Here is a 19,299-nt window from a genome sequence, read left to right as displayed (position 1 = left end):
TTTCTATTTTACCGAAGCATTCCTCTCTGGTTTCCTTTAATGCATTGGTATTCGTTAGTGTGCGTTAGTATGCGTTCTTCCATAGCAGTGCATTGTGAAAATTCTTTCAGTTAAAATACATATAGTGGGAACTGAGCCATAGCAAAAGATGGATATTACTTTGAAAATCAGTTTTCTTCCAGTTATAACTGAGAGCAACTTATTAAGTGTAAAAGGGCCCTTATGCTATCAGTTGGTATATATGAAGCAGTGCCTCGAGATGGACTTTATACACCCCTGAAGTGGGTTTAAATCTATATGTAATGATAACATTCCAGTGACAAATTGCAATCGCGCAAAATCACAATTGCAGAAAAATCTACTTCCATCTCACTGGCATTGGTCACTAAGATGCCCACTAAAAAAAAAAAAAAATAAATAAAAAAATAAAAAAAACGCAAAATGGTCTAAAAACCGCTAGCAACAGATTTGAACATAAAACAACAGTGCTTTCTGGAGCATTTTCAAGGAATGCAAATTTGGGCCCTGCACTTCTTGAATGAAAATGCTGCAAGCACCGCAATTGTGATTTTGCCAAATTGCAATTGCTCCTCTGAAATCACCACCATCACTTTTGGAAGTGCAGGCGATTCCAAGAAAGCACAAATCACACTTGTAAGTGCTCTAGTAGGTTTCAGGCCTAAGGGATTGCAGGTTCAAACAAGTAGATACTCCTTAACGTTCAATTTATGTTTATGGTGGGAAGGGGTGATTTATATACATTTTAATCAATGTTGAATTATTATTATTATTTTTTATAAATCAGTGTTTAATCCCAGAACTGAGTAAGGGCTGGTTCAGACGGACGTTTGGAGGCGTCGCGTTTGTTGGCGTCGCGGCGGCAATGCGTTCGGGCTTTCAGCAGCGTTCGCAATGCGTTCGGATGCGGTCGCGTTTTTTCTTCCCCTAGGGGGACATTACCCGTCGCGGTTAACCGCCCCTGGAAGCAACATGTAGCTTCCAGGGGCTCCTTGAACGCCAGTGAAAATCGGGACCCGAACGCCGCGTTCGTGCAAACGCACGTCAAAAAGCTTGGTACAAACGCTCCCATTCACTTGAATGGGAGCGTTTAACGCCAAGCCCCGAACGCTGGCAGTAAACGCTCTGCAAGCGTCCGTCTGAACCAGCCCTAAAAGAACCTGACGCCTTTTGTATACAACGTGCACATTTTTAAGCAGGTTAATGTTTGGGGGAAAAAAGTAAAACAAAAACAAAACCTACACTTCTCCCCCTTCACTAAACCTGCTAGTCCTTGCATGGTCATAACTCCCCCTGCCCTGTGTGTAGAAGCGTGCAAGGCCATATGTGACACCTGCTCCTCAGATGTCGCACCCTCAGGTAGCTGCCACATGCATAGAACATTTGTTTGCAATAACCTTCGTGGAGTTACTCCATGATAACCTACCTCATTGCAGCTACTTTGAACTGTTTTGTGCTATGGGTAAATGCTCAGACCCTACGTTTAGGGCCATGAGCTGGGTGTTATATGCTGTTAATTTTTATTGTTACCTTCTCTTGCCCCGCCAGGCCACTATCACCTTTAATCTGGTCTACGTTTCTCATACTACTAGAAAATGTGTTAATATGCCTGTATGATGAGTGCACTCTCTCGCCCCCCACAAGACTCCGTGTCCTTTTTGACCTGGAATGTGAGGGGTCTAAGAGATAAGGTTAAAAGAACGGTCATCCTAGAATTTTTACGTAAGAAGTCGGTTGACATTATTGCTCTGCAGGAGACGCATCTGGACGGAGATTTGCCCAAAGCCCTCCGCCGATTTTGGATAGGATGGGACTATCACTCAACTCATTCATCTCATTCCAGAGGCGTCTCCCTACTTATATCCAAGCGTACTCATTTTCAATTTATTAGTAATGTTATAGACCCCGAGGGTCAGTACATCTTCCTGCGATGTTTGCTTTACAACACCCCAATTTTGCTACTTGTGTTTTATATACCGCCACCCTTCTCCTTTTCGGTTATTAAGGTGGCCCTGGACTACGTGGCTCAACACCCTCATCTGCCTTCAGTCTGGCTCGGGGATTTTAACTACATTCTTTTTCCCAGACTTGATAAAATCCCCCAGCCAGCCATGTCACAAACTCCTGTTAGAGATACTAAACTTCACATAATACTTCAAGATGTCGCCATCTTTGACACTTGGTCTACCCTTTACCCAGAGGTCCCTGCTGTGTCATGTTATTCTGCTTCACATAAAACCCACTCTAGGTTGGACTATATACTCTCCACTAGAAGTCTGATCTCTAGTTTAACTAAGGCCTACTTTTTGCCATCCCTGCTCTCAGACCACTCCCCCTACGTAGCCCACTTTTCATGGCACTCTATGCAACAATCTCCCATGTGGAGACTGAGCCCATTCTGGATCACTAAAATTCAGGAAACAGTCCAAATTTCCACTGCTTTTACTCATTTTTTCGAAACCCAGATGCAATCCACCACATTTCCGATAATTTGGGAAACTTTTAAGCTCTTCGTTAGACGATATTTAACCTCTGAAATCAAACGCATTAAAATTGAGACAGCTCAAATAGAACAAAAACTTTCCCAAGATCTAGAGCAAGCTATAAATGATGTATCCTCCAACCCAACTGAGCACTCCCAGAGAAATCATAAACTTAAACTAAATGCATATGAACAATTCCTTATAGGAAAGGCACATAGGAAAATTCTCTTTACTAAGCAAAGGGTTTATGAGCTAGGAGAACAATGCGGGTCTCTTTTAGCTAAAATATCCAAAGAGCAAACCTCCCCTCCAATAATAGTCCGCATTGCAGACATCAATGGAGCCATACTAACCTCACCCTCAGATATTTTAAATAGGTTCACTCAGTTTTACACAGATCTCTACACTAAATCCACATCTAAATCACCTTCTCAAATTGCAGAGTACGTAGGAAGAATACCCCTCCCTACCCTGACAGAACCCCAGGTTGCCCTGCTAGACGCCCCCCTTACAGTCAAAGAGATTGAAAGCGCAATTGCTGCTCTCCCATCATCTAAAGCCCCTGGTTCGGACGGCCTTTTCCGCAGAATTTTTTAAGTCCTTCTCAACAGTCCTGGCACCCAAACTACTAAAACTATATGATTCAGCCTTAGAAAGTGGAACCTTCCCCCCCACAATGCGCGAGGCGGTCATAACTCTGATCCCAAAACCTGGTAAAGACTTGCTGCAATGCGAATCATATCGCCCCATTTCTCTTATCCAGGTAGATGTCAAAATCCTAGCAAAACTCCTAGCCCTCAGACTCAACACTGTCATAACCTCTCTGATCCACACCGATCAGTCTGGTTTTATCCCAGGCCGATCCACAGCCCTTAACATACGCAGACTACACCTGGCTATGCAGTCCTTACATGACACGGTAGGGACCAGAGTGGTGGTATCCCTTGACGCAGCTAAAGCTTTTGACACCATTGAATGGGACTTCCTGAATATAGTTCTCAAAAGATTTAAATTTGGCCCTAAATTCATAAATTGGGTGCAGCTTTTATACACTGACCCTTATGCTCGAATACGAATAAATGGCTGGATCTCCGATGCCCTCCCTTTGGCTAGAGGCACGAGGCAGGGCTGCCCTCTTTCCCCTCTCCTCTTTGACCTGGCCCTTGAACCCCTGGCAGTTTTGATTAGAGAAGACAAGGAAATTCATGGTCTTCACCGGGGAAAAAATGTGGATAAAATCAGCCTGTATGCAGACGATATGCTATTATATTTGTCTGACCCTGGTCACTCACTCCAACGTGCCTTACAAGTTATAGAAAACTTTGGCTCTTATTCTGGCCTTCGCATCAATTGGTCAAAGTCCTCTATCCTTCCCTTGGACATCTTCCCTCCATCCCTGCTTCAGGCCTCTACTCCTCTTCAATGGGCATCGGAGATCACTTACCTTGGTATACGCATTTCCAGGTACCCTCAGGAATTTATTTCACTTAACTGGACCCCTTTAATTCAATATGTACAATCTAAGCTTCAGGCATGGTGTAAATTACCGATCAATGTGGCCGGCAGAGCGAATCTCCTTAAAATGATTTTATTACCTCGTATTCTATACATTTCTTGGAATGCTCCCCTGTATCTCCCGTTCTCGCTCTTTTCTAAAATAAATACTCTTCTTACACAGTTCATATGGAATAAGGGTAGGCACCGTCTCCCACTCACAACACTACAATGTCCTAAAGACCTTGGTGGTCTAGCAGTACCCAACTGCCATGTATATTACTTGGCTGTCCAGCTCTCCCATATATACTTTGACATTACCCTCCAGAAAGACAGGCTAGTAGGGCTTCTGTCAGACTCCCCAGCACTTCAACAACTTGAGCCCATTACCATTATTCTTATAGGAGCCAAAAACTCCTACCATACTAAAGGCTATCCGATTACACTTCTCCAAACTTTAAAAGCATGGGATACAGCCCACAAATACCTACGCCTCGAGCATCCCCTTAAATACACTCCGCTATGGGAAAACCGTAGTCTTCCTGAACTACATAAATTGCCAAATGCCAGACTCTGGATTAATCAGGGTATTCTATACCTCCACCAAATCATAGACTCATGCCACCTTATTCCATATGAGCAACTTTCTACTCAATATAACTTACCCTCTCATATGAGATTTGCCTACCTACAACTCACTCATGCAATTAAGGCCCAATTCTCAACCTTGCCGACTGGTTTCTCAGACTCACGAATTCTATCTATAGTTAGTGGTACTTCATCAACTCAGTTGATATCCACAATTTACAACATTATAATGATGGAGGTTTCCACTCGTAGGGCCTATCTTAAGAAATCCACATGGGAACTGGAGGTTGGAGAATTAACAGACGAGGACTGGGAAGATGCCCTCGATAATATTCCTAAGGTATCCCCTCATGTACCTGATAGGTTGCTTGCCCTTTATGTACTGCACAGAGCATACTTAACCCCGGTGCGTATATCTACATTTAAACCAGGTTACTCCCCTCTCTGCCCAAAATGTGCTTTGGATACAGGTTCTTTTTATCACATGATGTGGTCCTGCCCCGAGGTAAATTTGTATTGGCAACAAATAACGAAATTTCTTCATGATAAGATGGGCTGCTCTGTGGCTCTTGACCCCAAGATTTGCCTACTTAACATCATTCCTCCCAATACCTACAACAAGTACACCACCCAATTGATCATATATGTTATGCAAATTGCCCGTAGAATCCTAACCAAACACTGGATTCTTCCCCTTGTGCCATTAATTACAGAATGGATCACAGCAGTAAAGAATATCCTTCCATATCATGAAGCCATATACCAAAGACGTGGAGCTATTGCCAAATACCACTTTATCTGGGACCCCTGGACTCGTATAATGCATATTTGAGCGTTTTCCTGCTAAGGCAGTAGACACAGATTCTCTCCTTAGTTCTCTCCTCTCTGATATAGTTGGCCTGGCGGGGCCTAGGGTACTCCTCTTTTCTTTCTCTTTTTTTATCATATTTTTCTTCCTTATTTTCTTCCTTCCCTTTCCCTTTAGTTTTAAACATGGTAATTCTATGTGTTACTCTGTTTTGTTGTTACTCTTCAGCGGTCCAGCAGGATCATATATTGGAATCACTTTTCTGCTGCAGGACAATTTACTCTGTATGATGACCCGTTTATCCTTCCCTTTTTTTCTACCCTGCCTGCGAGCAGAGAATGTCTGTGTATCTCAACTGCCAATCTCTCCAATAAATATGACTTGCTGAGTTAAAAAAAACAAACAAAACCTACAATTCTTAATTAGTGTTGATCGAACACCCAGTTATTCGGGCTCGGGTCGGCTCGGCCGGACATGGTCCAGATGTGCGGGATATTGGACCAAACACCGATCCTAATTGAAGTCAATGGGGACTAAAGCAGGCATGTTCGGGTCCCCATTGACTTCAATTAGGCTCAGTGTTCGGCCCAATATCCCGCTCATCTGGACCATGTCCGGCCGAGCCCGAATAACTGGGTGTTCGATCAACACTATTCTTAATGGCTATAAAATACATGTTGCATTATATAGCACAGCCAGCACTGCCAGACCTGTTTCATCAATCCACTCAGTTCTCCGCGCTCAAGCTGGTCCTGGAGTTTCATACGTTCCTCTGCAATCTGTTTTCTGTGAGACTGCTCTACTTCCACTTCTTTATCTTGTGAATACCTGAATGAATCTGTGTCATTCAAAGTAATGTCCCCATTCTGTTCTGATGTCCTGCCTTTACACTGCAAGAAAAAGTTTAAATAGAGGTGACCTTATGCCTAATCTCAAAATAGCTCTGTGACATTTTTTAAGTCAGACAACAATTATTTGAAAAAACTAAAATGTTATATGTTTAGCAAACAAAACTATTGCTCTATGTTGTTTCACAATCAGCTTGGCAGGCATGCCGTTTTCAGATTATGCAATAACTTGGGATGACCATGAAAACCAAAATTAACAAAGGCGGCACTCTACCGGCTTGCAAACATCCATATATTGTACCAAACAGAGAAGCACTACATGTTGGACGACGACCTTACTTTTGCCAGAGCCAAATGAAGTTCCTACGTACTGCTCCTCCTTGACTTTTCCTCTGCATTTGTTACTGTAGACCACAGGTGTCAAACTCAAGGCCCGCGGGCCAAATGCTGCCTTCCTTGCTATGTCATGTGGCCCTCGAGAGCTTCAAATGGGCATCATTGTAAACAGAACAGAAAAACAGCACACTGAATTTTCATCTGAAGGAGCACACCAGTGACTGTGTTTCAGGTTGAAGCACTGTTAGTTTAAGTCATGGTGCAGCAACAACCCATGGGACCCTCAGCAAGATTAGCATAGGAACCTAACCCCCCATGTGGCTGGTTAATGACACACACCTTTCCCCTGCTCCAATGCTGCTCTTGTGTTCTTCCTGGCAGCTCCAGCTCTATTCTGCATACCTTCAGCTCCCAATCATGTGAAATGCATTGGAAGCTGGGAGTATGCAGCATAGAGCGTGTGGCTGTCAGGAATAACGGAGGACACCCACAGCAGCACTGGAGCAGGTTCTTATTAACCTGCTCCACTGTGCTGCTCTGCGGATGGGGGAGGAGCTACCCCCCATAGCCCCCTCTCCACAATCACTATAGTTGCACAACTTAGTTTGAGACCTTTCAATAAATGGTAAATCTTAATAAACAATTTGGCCCGCAGCGTAAACTATGTTTTATATTTTGGCCTCTTACATGATTGAGTTCGACACCCCTGCTAAAAACCATCCTCTCCTCCAATCCCTACAGTCCTTGGGCATCCATAGCATCACATTGGCTTTGATCTCCTCCTACCTCTCCAATTGCTCCTACACAACCTCCTTCAATGAGTTTTCCTCAACCCCTGCTCTCTCTCAGTCGGGGTCCCCCAGGGCTCTGTTGTGTGCCACTTTCCTCAAAATACACTACCTCTATTGGCAAAGTCATCTCCTCCATGGGCTACAGATAGCACCTTTATGCCGATAACACTCAGATTTACCTTCATACCCTTGATGTCTACTCCACCTCTATGGACAAGATCTCCTTATGCTTCTCAGCTATTTCCTACTGGATGTCAGCTAGCCTAACCTAGACAAAACTGAGTTCCTGATCATTCTACCCCACCCTGCTTGCACTGCCACCAGATATCCACCTCACAATTGCTATGATCGCCTCATACTTGAATTACTGGACCTACCTAACCAGCCCCAAATTGCATCACCATGTATCTTGTACCGTTTGCCTTGTATAACTTTGTCCTATGTTGTAGAAGCTTGTTATGTTACAGCTGTCATCCTTTGTACCATTGTATGTATTATTGTCTGGCACTGTGTAATATGTTGGGGCTTTATAGATAATAATAATAATTTTGCGGACACTTGGTCCTTTTCTGTTTACTGCAATATATGCACATTTGCAAGCCAGTAGAGTTCTGCTTTTTTGTGCATTTTGGTGTGACAGCCAAGCCATAGTAGCAATCTTGCTGTGGCTTTGGCACCAGCCACCATCAGGGTAAGGTTAGAACACTGAACTTTGGATAACAGTTGGATGACCATGCAAAAGCTGGTACTTAGAGTCACCAGTTCTTATTTGATAAAATATGGCAATAAAGTCATAAATAAGTGACCTTTTCTATATTAACAGTGATGCTTGAAACTCACTTTCAAACCTATATTAATACATTTAAAGAAATGTAGGACTTTAGACAAGTCAGACAAGAAGACAAAGAAAACCTAATTAGGCAAGTGAAACAAGAATTACTAATACTATATTTGGCGTAGTCTTTATTAAAAAGAGACTGATTCAATAAAATCTTGTAGCAGGATTTCTACCATCACATATTGGCACAACAGACAAGGATCCTGACAAATGCAAGCTGTTTTAGGTGGATCTGCATAAATATAGCATTCACTTACCTGGTGGTCACTAAGCATAGTACTTTCAGATAATTCTTTAAGTTTCTCCTTCAGAGTTTTAAGTTCCTGTTCTGTAAAGGTCTGAAGTTCATATTCCAGGCATTGAGCTTCCTCCATGTATCCAAGGATATTGGCCTGTCAGATTACTATAGGAGTTAAAGTTTGGTCTTATAACAGAACACAAGAATGACCCACACAGCTAGACATAAAAATAGCAGTTAAATAAATTACTGCTATTAAACTCTGTAGCTTAATTTCCAGTTTTAGCAAACTGAAATTGCATGTGCATATAGCCAAACAACAGTTCTTTTTCTTATGATTTCTGATTTTGCTATTTTTTAGTATTTTTTTCAATAAACTCAGCTTGTTGTGCATTTATTAAAAAAATAAATATGAATTTAAACAAACAAACCAACAAACCTAATTATGTGAATGCTACATGCATCAGGAATTATACAATCATGAGTACCTTTCAGGGTATGCATATAATAAAGGCTTGAGTTAAAAAGGGCACCATATATAAACGAAAGTCATCGTTTAGTAAAATGGGTGCCAGGATATGCCATAAAAATATTGTTTCTAATACTGATTTTCTACTATTTCCCACTGTAACCTCTACTTTTACATTTAGTAAAATGAGCACCAGTAAAAGTGATAAAATACTGTTTAATTTATCGATATTGTACTACTTCATTCATATAGTAAAATATCCCTAATACTTAACGATATTTAACTATAACCTAACCTCCCCCTTTACAGAACCCTCCCCAGTTGGTGCCTAACCTTAAGTTTGTTGAAAAACGATAATTTGTAACATAGGTGAGAATAGCGAAAGTTGCTCGTTGTGGTGCAAAAAGTTGAAATGTAAACATTTTTTTTCCGAGAAAGCATAGGGAACAGTTTTAGAAATTATTATACAGTTTTTTTGTTTTTTTTAAATGAGTTATTGTAATTGATAAATTTGGTATGGAAATGAAAGTTAAAGATAACAAGCAATATAGTTGTTTTATATTTACGCGGTGCCTTTTTTATACACTTGGCACCAAAAGAGAAACATTTGCATTGAATGAGGGTGCCCTTTTTAATGGGCGCCATTATTAGGTTCTAACCTTTTAAGTACCTCCTCTATGTTCTCATATGGAATGTCAGAAACTAGCTGACAGTTGCTAATAATAATAATAATGTGATATTTTCAAAACCAAATGAAATACTCACTTTGTTAGAGCAATATTCCTTTATCCCACTGGCAAGTTCCTTTACATGGCATGCTCTTAACTGTATCCTTTTTATGACGTGCTGCAAATCTGCAACTAAAAATCTGGCTTCTGTTTTGTTGTCGAAGAGATTAAGCAGATCTTCCTGAAAATGCATCTTAAAAACATAAAATAATAATAATGGCAATAAATGCAGCGATCCATCTATGAATGTATGCATAAATAGGAGGTAGTCAATCTTTTGCATTGTTTTCCAGTTCATTTCATAAACAGGAACTTTACTGAATATTACTTAATGAATCAAATTCCTTATAAATTACACTATTGATCTATAAATGATTTGGTCAGTGTTTGCCCATTGTAAAATCTTTCCTCTCTCTGATAAGTGTATTCATCTTTGCTATTCTTCATTTTGTAAAATGGAAATGTGCCTTTGTGTGCATGTATTTCTTGTCTTTAATATGTTTGTTCAACTGTTGTTTGTGCATGGGAAATAATACAAATAATGGGGAAAATCTTTCCTTTCCCTGATTTACATTCTTCAATTTATCATAGGTGGCACCATCATTACTGCTGGCAAGAAGCAGCACTGCACCTCCCACTGAAGTTTTGCCTAGGCTAATTAGTTTTGCAGCCTTATGCTCTAAATTAGGTTTTGTTTCTGCTAACTTCGGAACACACAACAAATAAACATTTTATTGGTTGTGCGTTCCGAAGTCAGCAGAAACACCACCTCATCCACCAGAGTGCTAATGAGCCTAGGCTAAACATCGGGGGTGCGGGGGCAGGGTCAAATACCAATATACAGCAATATATCGGTAAAGGAAGTATTTCTGATACTGAAACAAGGATAATTAACATAAAATTGGTTATCTACAGTAGAGCAGACCCAATCCGCCTCAGCTATTTCCACCTGAGCCATGGTAAATATTTACCTTGCCGGTGTTCAAGGGCTGCCAACGCTGAATCCTGGAGGGTGAAGAAGACAGGGGAAGGGTCATTAGGATCCAAAGGCTTCCCCCTTCCCAGGTATGTATCCCCTGGGGGCGGGGGGGGGGGGAAGGAGGTGTTATTACAGACTTGGATTTGGTGCACACATTCACCTAATTTTCTGCTGCTTCTCTACTGTGACAGGGACAAGAAGCACTGGGACCGAGACAACATTAATACAAGACAGAGGAAAACATTTTCCTATGCTATGCAAAACCAATAAAAACAGCTGGCATTTACTTATATGCAAGGAAGAACTTACAGTGTTGATGTCATCATGCAGACTTAATTTTTTCAGCAGTTTCTCTTGCTCCTCCTTTCTGACCTTGAAGATGTCTTGGAGAAGCATAACTGACTGTCGGAAGTGCCTTTGCGAGAGCACAAAACACACTACATATTCTGTATTATACGGGGTAACTGAAGAATTTGCCATCGCTTGCAGCAATGATGTATATTTGTCCTGTACCTAAAAGACAGACAGTTATTTCACATTTTATCTATTAAATAGTAATCTTTCTCCATAAAATGAAGCAAACAAATAAAAATATTATCCTACTAATATAATAAATGGGAAAGTTCGGATGTTTGGATGTTTGGATATTTGGATGTTTGGATGTTTGTTACTCGATCACGCAAAAATGGCTGAACGGATTTGAATGAAATTTGGCACACACATAGTACATTAACTGGAATAAAGTATAGGATACTTTTTATTCCCATAACCAAAAAAAGGGGGGGGGGGGAGACAAATACAAATTTCACTGGAAAATGTAAACTGCAGCCATTCTTACACTGTTAATGGTAGGGTTCTCAAACTTTGCACAGTTGGTTACTGGGTGACTGGGATTAATATTCAGAAAGGTGGGTGGAGTCTATAAAAGCCAATCAAAATTAACCTATTGATTTTCAAGAGGGAATATTTACTTTGCTGCCATTCTTGGACTGTTAATGGCACAAGCCTCAAACCTGGTACAGTTGATCATTGGGTGACTAGGGTTCAATTTCAGAAAGGGGGTGGAGCCACAAACAGCCAATTAGATTTATTATATTCCAATGCAAATTATTAATTTTCAGGGGAATATTTAATTGCTGCCATTCTTGCACTGTTAATGGCACAAGCCTCAAACCTGGTACAGTTGATCATTGGGTGACTGGGGTTTAAATTTATAAAAGTGAGTGGAGCCACAAACAGCCAATATGAGTTGTTTAATTTTAATGCCGGTTATTGATGCCAAAGACAGCAAAGCTCACAAACTTGGTCATTGAGTAATTGATTAATTGTGTGTCAGGGTTAGGAAAAGTGGGCGCAGCCAGCACCTGCAAAATACATAATCGGGCAATGCCGGGTCATCAGTAGGCGGAGACAAATGCAAATTTCACTGAGAAAATGTAAACTGCAGCAATTCTTACTTTTTTTAATGGTAGGGTTCTCAAACTTTGCACAATTGGTCACTGGGTGACTGGGAATAATATTCAGAGAAGTGGGTGGAGCCTACAAAAGCCAATCAAAATTCACCTATTGATTTTCAAGAGGGAATATGTAATTGCTACCATTCTTGCACTGTTAATGACACAAGCCTTAAACCTGGTACAGTTGGTCATTGGGTGACTGGGGTTCAAATTCAGACAAAGGGGTGGAGCCACAAACAGCCAATCAGATTTGTTTAATCTCAATGCAAATTATTGATGCCAAAAAACGCAAAGCTCACAAACTTGGTTATTGAGTAATTGTGTGTTAGGGTTAGAAATAGTAGGCGGAGCCAACGCCAGCCAAATACATACCTGAACAATGTTAGGAAATAAGTGGGTGGAGAAAAATACAAATTTCATTGCGCAAATGTAAACTGCAGCCATTCTTACACTGTTAATGGTAGGGTTCTCAAACGTTGCACAGTTGGTCACTGGGTGACTGGGATTAATATTCAGAAAAGTGGGTGGAGCCTATAAAAGCCAATCAAAATCCATCTATTGATTTTTAAGGGGAATATTTAATTGCTGCCATTCTTGCACTGTTAATCACCTGTACCTGGTACAGTTGGCCATTGGGTGATTGGGGTTCAAATTCAGAAAAGGGGTGGAGCCACATCCAATCAGATTAAATTTATTTTATTGCAAATTATTGATGCCAAAGACCGCAAAGCTCACATACTTGGTCATTAAGTAATTGTGTGTTAGGGTTAGGAAAAGTGGGCAGAGCCAACACTAGCCAAATACATACCCGGGCAACGCCGGGCGTCCAGCTAGTATATTAATATGTAGGAAATAATTTGTACAAAGCAAGTTACAGAAACTTTTTTTTTTTTGCCACAAAACAAGGCAAATTGTAAGACTAAAATTTAATATGACCCAGAAGTAAACTTGGGTTATATGGGAGCATAGGAGAAGCAGTCAATTTATAAAAGGCTGTGCGGTAAAAAAAATCTGTTCGGGAAAATACTGCATTCGGTATTTTAGACTTTTGTGTGCTAATTAATAAACATTTTCACAGCTGCGATAGAAATGCAATGATTTACCGAACTAAACTGTCGGTAACATGGGAAGTGGCTGGCTGAGTTGTTACATTTGCTGTTCTCCTTGCAGAGACAGCATTACAATAAAAGAGGCATCCCAACTTCAATGTAGATGTGCGTGTTTTGTTATATTGCCTCTGCTTGTGCTGAATCTGCTCTGAATCTGTCTATTAGTCTTTCTAAACAATTTATTTAATTGCCACAGCTTAGAAGAACTTCAAAAAACTTTACACATGCCAGGTTTTGTGATGTTCACCTCCAGCAAATACACATCTGAAAAACAGGAACCCAGAAGGTTAAACACACAGCCTAAAGTATTCAGGGGAAGCCTTGTTTGTTCCGCTCTCGCTGCTGCTGCCTAGGGGGAGTTCTCACTGCTTCTGCTTATCACCTCTTCAAAACAGGCGGTATTCTTCGTGCCATTACCGAGTGTTCTAATCTTTATGAATTGACATTTACTGACATGTGTTGAGGTAATTACCACACAAGTCGGTAATTTACCTCGCTGCTCGGGAATTTCAGCTTTTTATGCAATAACAGCTTTTATGAATTGACATTTTCCTAAGTAATCTGTAAAGTCAGCTTTTTTCAGCATTTCTTCATGCAGTAATGCTTTATGAATCGAAGCCTAAGAATAATAAATTACATCATGAGAAGTTACCCTTGTTGACAGCAGAATGCCCAAATGATTTTTTGTTGCAGAGTTATACCCAGAGAAAATGTATGTAAATTAGTATGGCAAGTAGAGGAAGCTAATACTGTACACTACATAATTTGAAAGAAGAAATTACTAAAAGGCATTTACACCTTTATGAAGGAAAGAAACAGGCACATGCATGCATAGTGCAGGGCACATGATGGCATTCAAAATTCACTAACTACAGTAGATGCCAGTCGTCAGCTATCACCTGCTAAATAACAGGCAAGATTCCTGTGCCTATATTTTTACAGAATGCAGGGATGTGTTTAAAAGATTGTCCATAAAAGGTAAGTAAAAGAGGTAAATTTGCAAAAGTAAGTATTTAATTAAATCTAAAAAAAAAACATTGTTTGTTTCATTTTACATCTGTATACTTCTTTTTTTGCGCCCCCCCCCCTTTTTTTTGTTAAACTGCATACTTCATTATTCTTTTGGAAGGCCATAGTGCCAGTATAAAACGCAGGCCTCTTGGGAATTTGGTGGGCAGACAGTTAGGGGGGTCTCCATATAGGTTTACATGTTAGTTAGCAAGTTGCTGGTAGGATATATATATATAGCTAATGATGGTGCTCAGGTAGGGATAGTTATATACTACTGACAGGATTAGTGGTACTCATAGGGTTAAATTGTTTTTTCTGTTTGATGCTGGCTGTGCCTTTCTTCTCTTTCAGGTGATGGGCTGTCCCTAGGAAGCCTGTGAGGAATGCAGTTGCTGTGCGGATGCCCAGAGGAGCTCTCTGTGATTGGCAGCTGTCACTTGGAGCCAAGATTTGTCCGGCCAATCACAGAGGGGGTCCTGTCAAGACATCTCTGACACTCTGTGTATCTCCTCAGTTTCCAGTCAGGCAAGCTGGGAGCACCCACCCGCCCTCCCTTTTGTTCAGGAACTGTCGTAGGCTGATTGACTTTATTGGCGGTTAAAGTCGCCCACGATTGTGGGTTGACTAGTTTGACTTGGATTACTTGGTATAATACTAGTCTAAAGACTGTATTTTGGAATATTTATTTTGGAATATTTATGGTTATACTGTTTGGAGTTTTATTTGGTTATATGATTTCCGATTTAATGATCAAAGTTTTATAATAAAGATTAATTATTGAATTAAATTAAACCGCAATAAACAGTGCCTACGGCCATTTTTACATCCAACCTGGTGTTTTGTTCTTTCTTTATTATGATTTTATGGTTAACCATGTATGTACCACTTAAATTCCCATGTATACTTCTGACATCTAATGTCATCTTCTTCTTTGTTCTTCTGTTCTGTTGCTATTCAAGTCTTTCTTTATGCTACTTTTTTGTTATCTTCTTCAGGTGAATAAAGTGGAGGGTGACTAAGCAGATGGGGCCTCATATAGCTCTGTGCCGCGGCTGCTACCCCTATAGCTACACCCATGATCTTATTTGTATCCCCTGCAAGTGACCAGTGGCTTATGTTACTATACTGCCAGAGCTTGCTATTGTTTCATTTAGGTGAACCATTAAGAGTTCAGCAGGAAAATTCAAAAATATACTTTTCCAGTTTCACTGTTGAGAGGCTGTACCTGAGGGAGACGGAGGAGAACGGGGGGAGTGATGGGCATGAGGAGAGCCCACTAAACATGCCTGCTCCCCTCATTTTTATTTTAAAGAGGAACTTCAGCCTAAACAAACATACTGTCATTAAGTTAAATTAGTTATGTTAATTAAAATAGATAGGTAATATAATCTCTTACCCACCCTGTTTTAAAAGAACAGGCAAATGTTTGATTTCATCAGGGCAGCCATATTTTTGGTTGAAAGGAGGTGACAGGGAGCATGAGACACAGTTCCAACTGTCCTGTGTGCTGATCACCCCTCGTAGTTGCTAGGCAACGTGAACAACAACATAGGAAATCCCATCATGCTTTGCACAGCATCAGGGAAAAAAAGCCTGGGCAGTTTTCTTTGAAGGGTGGAGCTTAGCTAAAAATTCAGCTAAAAATTATGCTTTGGTAAGAAAAACAAAGTTCTGATGCTGTGAAACTGGTAAAGAGACACCAAGCCTTTTAAACTCTGCTGAGTAGATTTTTAGTCCGGAGGTTCACTTTAAGTTGCGCTAAGGTACCCTTTAATTGAGATGGATAGCCTAAGTAACCAATAAGGAAGCTCAGTGCAGATGTCCACTAATGGGGTTCCTGATAGAGTTGGGTAGTTGCAGGCAGTGGTGTGGGATGGCGCTGCAATTAATATATTAGAAGAAAAAAGTAGAAGAATAGAAAAATCAGAGAAGAAAGCAGAAGAATAGAATGGAAAATGCAAAGAAGAAGAAAGCAGTTCACAGATTAAAATGAAGGGAAAAAAGAAGCATTAAGAAGATTATGATGTCAGATGATAGAAGCACAGAGCAAAGAAAGAAGGCCACAGATGGGGAGAAAGAAGTATGCAGAATAAGAAGGATACAGATGAAATTAGAAGAGTAAATATACATTACCATTTTTTCAGTTAATGCACAGTGATCCTCCTTCAGTTGATGCTGTACTTCATCAAGTGGCAGCTGACTCTGTTTCTCATTGCAGGATGTCTTCTTCAATAAAGATATCAGTCTATCCAAGTATTGTTTTTCCAGTAAGTCTGCAGCATCTTCTGCAGCTGGTTTTCCACCATAAGACTTCCACTGAGATGTGGATAAGATCTTCTGTACTTCTTCTACACAATTGCCAATCTGCGTATTTACAACATTAATACATCCTAATAATTGACATGTTTGCCTATGATTTTAAACCAGGATAACATTTACTTTCTACTAAAATTCATAAAACACAAGTCATTATTTGCTTACTTAGATTTGCTTTTACTTGCAGCCAGAGGTGTAGCTATGGAGCTATGGGCCCCGGTGCGAGTTTTACATTGGGCCCCCCCAAGTACTCTATATGTAACACTTGATACTGCGCAACAAAACCTGCCAAGGACAGCCACTGTAGTAGTGGCAGTGCTCGGGGCCCCGGCCTGTCATGTGCACTAGCGTTTGCATATATATATTTCATTTGTAGCTCCTTATACAGGTTAGTTAGGAGGGGGGCGGATGAGAGGGAGATTCCTGCATGTTGGTGCCCCCTGCTGGCATATAGCCTTTGTCTATATGTTACTGAAGCCCTCTCCAACGATTGGCTGTATTGCACAGCCTCTGCTTAATTAAGTATTGCAGACTACGTGTAATGTATTTGCACTTCCTATTGGCTGACAAGCAGTCTGCAGACTACATAAGTGGCAGAGTGCTGTCTGTCAGTGAGCATTTTCTTTGGTGTTTGGTAAGGACAGCCACTGTGTCAGAGGTGCAAGAAGGAGATGGGGAACAGTTTGTTAATGCTTACTATTATTCAAAGCATCTATAGAAGTGATTATTACCATTACAGGAACAATAAACAGCTAATACTTTGGTTGAGGAAAAGCCCCATGGGGCCCCTCTGGCTCAAGGGCCCCGATGCGGTCGCTACCTCTGCAACCCCCATTGCTATGCCACTGCTTACAGCAGTAATGTAGTTCATGTTGCACAATTAGCACAACCTGTGTTTCTAGGTGACACACAGATTGCCACGACACGGTACCATGTTATCATGTGCACTACCTAAGTAACGGGGGTTTCCTGATTCATGCATTATGTAACCGCTGTAAGTACCGAAAACATTGCCTGGCGCTGCCGCTGCCTATCCATAACAATGCTACTGTTGGTTTGGGCATGGATCCCATAGGCAGATGAGACTTTGGGAAGCCTTGTACACAGACAATGTATTATTGCTATTATTGTCTAGACATGTGGCTGTATTTAAACAGTTGGGTGAAGAAGTAATAATATGTTTCCCATGAAATATACCTGACTTCAGACTTGTTTCTACCTTCATCAAAACTGAGACTTCACTCTTAGGCCCTGTTCAGACTGCAGAACGCAGACCGCAACGCATGCGGACCGCAACGCGTACGAACGCACGCCATCCGCGTTCGTATGCGTTGCGTGGCTGATCCCATCACTGAAAAGTGAATGGGACAGCCATGCGTTTTTACAAAAAATGCGTGCAGCATGCGTTCCCGGACCGCACAGGTCCGGAACGCATGCAGTGTGAACATCAGACATTGCACTCTATGCAATGTCTGATGTCGTGCGTGTCGGCCACCTGCACGTGTTTCCAAAACGCGGCTGGAAACGCGTGCAGTGTGAACGGGGCCTAAATAAAGAGTTACTTTTGTAAATAGGTAGTAGCAGTAGGGTATTGTACCGTGTTAGCCACCAGTAAAAGCAAGAAGATTTAAATCAGGATGATACCATTTATTGGCTAACTAAAAATGAATAAGAATAAGCAAGCTTTCGGCCTTGCAGCCTTCGTCTGGCTTACATCCTGTAAGCCCGGCGAAGGCTGCAAGGCTGAAAGCTTGCTTATTCTTATTCATTTTTAGTTAGCCAATAAATGGTATCATCCTGATTTAAAACTTCTTGCTTTTGTAAATAAAATATCCCTTCAGCCAGAAGTCTATAACTCACATAATATGCATGCTACATTTTCTTGCTATGGAGCAAAGATCCTTCAGTGGTCTATTTTTTTACATGTCATACTTACTGTCATACTTCAACTAAAGTCTATGTCCAGCTTATATTGGAACTCACACTGGATAGAAGGAAAACAGAGAAATGCACCCTGTATGTATTTAGAGAGTTTAGCCTGTCTAATTCCCCCTCATTTGTGTCTAATCACAAGTTATATTTGATCTCTCCCCTGTGTCACATGACTGCCTAGGCAGAGATGGCAGATAAGCTCATTTGAAAGTACAGGCTGTAAACAATATGTCTGCTTCCATGAATCAGGAAGTAGAAACAGAGCAGATTTATTTTAGGATTTGTATCAGCTGTAACTAAGAAATGTATTTTTGTTTGAAGGTTATTATGCTGCTGTATCTTTTAGAGCAGAGAGGACGTTCTGAGTTCAGATCCGCTTTACGTTGTAGATACAGTGAAGAAGAAATGTACTCTCAGTCTGGAATTTTCTTTTGTTTGTATCACTAATGGAGAGCATTCTCTTGGTACACAGAGGTCAACATAAAGATGACAGAAGTTTTAACTATTCCTCCCTCCGGGAAGAATCTCCTATTACAGTTTACGGGTTAATTAGGTATTTCTTACTGTTCTGTAGAAGAAGAAAAAAATGGAAATAAGTTTCCAATATTCTATGATCAGACATAGTTGTATATAGTGTTTTATTCTTTCATCTCCATAAGGTAAAGGTTTAACTTTGCAAATGTTAAGGCTTTGTATAAATTATATGGAAAAGTATATCTCTGTACAGCCTTATTGGTACAATACCTTTACTTTGGATGGATTTTATGACTTGTTATATCAAAACATTTCAATAAATACTATTATTGAAAAAGTAGTATTCCTCCCTCCATCCAAAATGGGAAAGAAAACTGTACAT

General features: G+C 40.7%; 1 protein-coding gene across 1 annotated transcript in view; it reads right to left on the bottom strand.

The window, feature by feature from the left end:
• LOC137522769 (uncharacterized) overlaps positions 1-19,299 on the bottom strand; it is a 73,999-nt gene that overhangs the window by 41,627 nt on the left and 13,073 nt on the right. The window contains exons 4-8 of the mRNA XM_068242830.1: positions 16,329-16,559; positions 10,928-11,131; positions 9,677-9,832; positions 8,462-8,596; positions 6,102-6,281 (exon numbers count right to left, since the gene is read on the bottom strand). Coding sequence (XP_068098931.1) covers positions 6,102-6,281; positions 8,462-8,596; positions 9,677-9,832; positions 10,928-11,131; positions 16,329-16,559 — 906 coding nt within the window. The remainder of the gene's footprint in view (positions 1-6,101; positions 6,282-8,461; positions 8,597-9,676; positions 9,833-10,927; positions 11,132-16,328; positions 16,560-19,299) is intronic.

The sequence above is a fragment of the Hyperolius riggenbachi genome, chromosome 6, assembly GCF_040937935.1.
Source record: "Hyperolius riggenbachi isolate aHypRig1 chromosome 6, aHypRig1.pri, whole genome shotgun sequence".
NCBI lineage: Eukaryota > Metazoa > Chordata > Amphibia > Anura > Hyperoliidae > Hyperolius > Hyperolius riggenbachi.
The sequence above is the reverse complement of the archived record's forward strand: the minus strand, read 5'-3'. Positions and strand labels throughout refer to the sequence as shown.